Raw genomic sequence first — 3367 nt, 5'->3', positions numbered from 1 at the left:
TGCCTTGGTCTTTGTCTTTGGGGTCTGAACCCAGCTGTTGAGAGAAGTGCGATTTGAAGCCACATGTTGCGGGGCTAACGGGTTGGTCCCCATGTGCAGAACAGTCTTCRGCTCTGTGGCCCCGGCTCTTCTTCAGCTGCAGAGTTCTTTGTCCATCTCCGTCTTGGCTCGAAGCTGCCTGAAGGATCCAACCAAAGATTCCTCTGTTGCACCCACCTTATAAAGGGTTTATCCACCCTTTTGGTGTGTTTGCATTGGCTAGCTTTGTTGCTGTGCCTCTCATTGGCTGACTGCTTGGACAGATGATCTCATATCCATCACCTTGGAGAAGTTATGTCCTGATGTCTGTTCTCTTTTCTTAGAAAAGTTTAAGTTTAGCAATAAGGTCTTGGTCATCTCCGCTCTCCTATCAGTTCCTCTTTCCCCCTGACCTTTCACCTACCATCTACCTCCAACACAACATCAGTGACCTTTAATTACAGTTACATTTTACACCATTTTTAGTTCAATGTCAAAATCACATTTATAACCTTTWWKTTTCTCTGATTTAACATTCATTTATAATGTTATAATAACCGTAACTTATTAGTTACTCTTATAATGAATGAATATAATACACAAATTTCACTTTTTGAATGGGATTACTGATTTAAATTGACTTTTTTGTGATATTCAAACTCTTTGACCAGCACATGTACTTTTGTTTAGAAAGTCAATCACTTTTAACCTGTTGATTAAAACTAAGGAAAAACCACCTGCATTTTGAAAATTATATCCATTCATTATTCCTGGGGGGGATCATGATGGGTGCTGGTGCCTATCTCCAGAGGTCAATGGGCGAGAGGCGGGGTCACCCTGAACAGGTCGCCAGTCCATCACATAGCAACACAGACAGACAGGACAATCAGTCATGCACGCACACTCACACCTAAGGAGAATTTAGAGAGACCAATTAACCAAACAGTCATGTTTTTGGACTGTGGGAGGAAGCCGGAATACCAGGAGAGAACCCACACATATGCACAGGGAGAATATGCAAATTCCATGCAGAAATATCCCGAGCCAGAATTTGAACCCAGAACTTTCTTGCTGCAAGGCAACAGTGCTGTGCAGACCTGAAAAGTATATCATATGCAATAAATTAGAGGCATTCCAATGGAGCTCGTTGTCAGATTAAAAGTACCTTTTAAAAGTAACAACCTTGTTCAGCACTTTGGTCAGTTTTGCTGTTTTTTAAGCGCTTATGAATAAAGTTGATTTGGGTTGGCCTTAAGCAGGTATTAAACATTTTTGTTAAACCTTTATTTCTGGATTAAAAAATGTTTTTCATTAGTCTGAAGTAATATTCTAAGTTTACATTTTTAACTATAAGCAGAAAATCAAAATAACAGAAACAATAAAGTTTGAAAACATTATGTATGAAACTAATCTACATTAATGTGTTTGATTTACTGAACTGAGTTCCTGAAAAATGTTTTATATAATATTTTTTTTCAACCAATCTTAACATTTTATGAATCAACTCTCAGGTTCTTGAATATTCTAGATTTATTTCAGACTTTAGTTGGAGTGAGTTCATGCATGTATTTTACCAATACACAGTCCAGCTTGTTGAGCAGGGCCATTTTCTTTCACACTTTTCACAAAAATGGTGTCCATTGGCTCCAAGCAAGCTCGCTGACTCTCCACTTTAAAGAAACACAGACATATAATATTTCAGGTCAGAAAACGTTTACCCAAATAGACACAGCAAACCCCACATACCAAAGTTAAATTTTGTTCATTAAAATGGAGAAAAGTACATTTGTATAGCTTTTGTAGGACTCAGTAAGGCAGGTTTGTTTTAACATACATCTTTAGATGATCAGGAACAATTATGGGATGTGTAGCACAGTTATAAAGAGGGAAACAACTAACAATTAACTGTATAATCTTAACATTCTGTCATCTTGATCTATTTTCTCCATCTTTGAGTCCATTGTGTTTAAAACCTCCACAGCCTTCTGAACTTGAACTAGGACATTATTGGGGTAGCTAAGGTAGCTAATAACAAAAACAAATCATCACACCGAACTCCATTTATGTCTGCTTCATTTGGACCAATGTTGGAGGGTTCTGGACACTCCAGCATTACACAAATCACATTCTAAGTATTCTCACAGAAACCCCCATCTCTCGCAAAGAGCAGGGAGTATTTATACTCAAATCTGTCCATGTATGTGTATCTGGCGTTCTCAACCAGTCCAGTGCCTTCTCTGATCTCTTGACTTGCAGTTTGCTGAAATGTCCACAGCTGGGACCAGGGGTGAAAGTAGGTGGGTACGGTCGGGTACTGCGTACCCCTAAAAGATTTAGCGGAGGTACGCAGTACCTGCAAGACAGAGGAGCAGCTGTCTGCTGTAAAAAAATCAACTGGTGCACTGTGCAGCCGTGACCAGGGGCCCGGTATAGGGGGGAAAAGTGATGACAATTCTAGGGGCCCTGACCAACAGGGGGCCCTCCACAATTTATTTATTTATTGTTCATAGAAATAAAAAAATTAAAAAATCGGGGCCCTGTCAAAAACAAAATTAATCATATTGTATTTTCGAAGATTGTTTTAAGCAGTAAAAATGTAATGTTCCCACTCCCAGATCAAAAAACACACATCCATATTTGCCCTGAACTCCCCTATCTGCGTTAAATGGTTCATTCCTGCTTGGAACGTTTGAGAGTGACGCTCTTAGCAGCAGTCTGGAAGACACGAACAACTGTGGCAGTTACTATGCTACTAAGAAAAGTTATAAAATCAGGTTTTCAAAAAAATAAAAATAGAGAAAGGGAGAGAGAGAAAAAGGCAAGAGTGTCAATTTATAGCTCAGTTTTTCTCCAAGAGAGGTGAGTAGACTGTATGAGATTATCAACCATTTAGCGTAGTTAGCTACAGACTACTGATTACCTCCATTTCACTAGCATTTAATGAATTAAGGAAAGAAATAACCAACATATTCATATATTTAACTTGTCCTTGTACCTTTTACCACTGAACAACATATGAGTCAGTCAGCAGCAGCTCTAACCCATGTCCCTCCTGACCTGCCCTCTCCTGGGTTAAATTAAAGCTGCAGTATGTCACCATCCATCCATTTTCTTACACCCTTGTCCCTCAGTGGGGTCGGGAGGGGTGCTGGTGCCCATCTCCAGCTAGCGTATCAGGTGAGAGGCGGGGTCACCCTGGACAGGTCACCAGTCTGTCGCAGGGCAACACAGAGACACACAGGACACACAACCATGCACACACACACTCACTCCTAGGGGCAATTTGGAGAGGCCAATTAACCTGACAGTCATGTTTTTGGACTGTGGGAGGAAACCGGAGTACCCGGAG

General features: G+C 40.4%; 1 protein-coding gene across 10 annotated transcripts in view; it reads right to left on the bottom strand.

The window, feature by feature from the left end:
* LOC103482112 (rho GTPase-activating protein 23-like) overlaps positions 1 to 3367 on the bottom strand; it is a 126896-nt gene that overhangs the window by 52674 nt on the left and 70855 nt on the right. For 6 of the 10 annotated variants that reach the window (XM_008438047.2, XM_017310862.1, XM_017310859.1 and 3 more), the window contains exon 4: positions 1593 to 1688. The exons of the other annotated variants lie outside the window; for them this stretch is intronic. In XM_008438047.2, coding sequence (XP_008436269.1) covers positions 1593 to 1688 — 96 coding nt within the window. The remainder of the gene's footprint in view (positions 1 to 1592; positions 1689 to 3367) is intronic. 10 annotated transcript variants of the gene reach the window in all.

Source organism: Poecilia reticulata, linkage group LG19 (genome assembly GCF_000633615.1).
Source record: "Poecilia reticulata strain Guanapo linkage group LG19, Guppy_female_1.0+MT, whole genome shotgun sequence".
In the NCBI taxonomy this organism is placed as follows: domain Eukaryota; kingdom Metazoa; phylum Chordata; class Actinopteri; order Cyprinodontiformes; family Poeciliidae; genus Poecilia; species Poecilia reticulata.
Note: the sequence above shows the minus strand (reverse complement) of the source record. Positions and strands in the feature narration are given on the sequence as shown.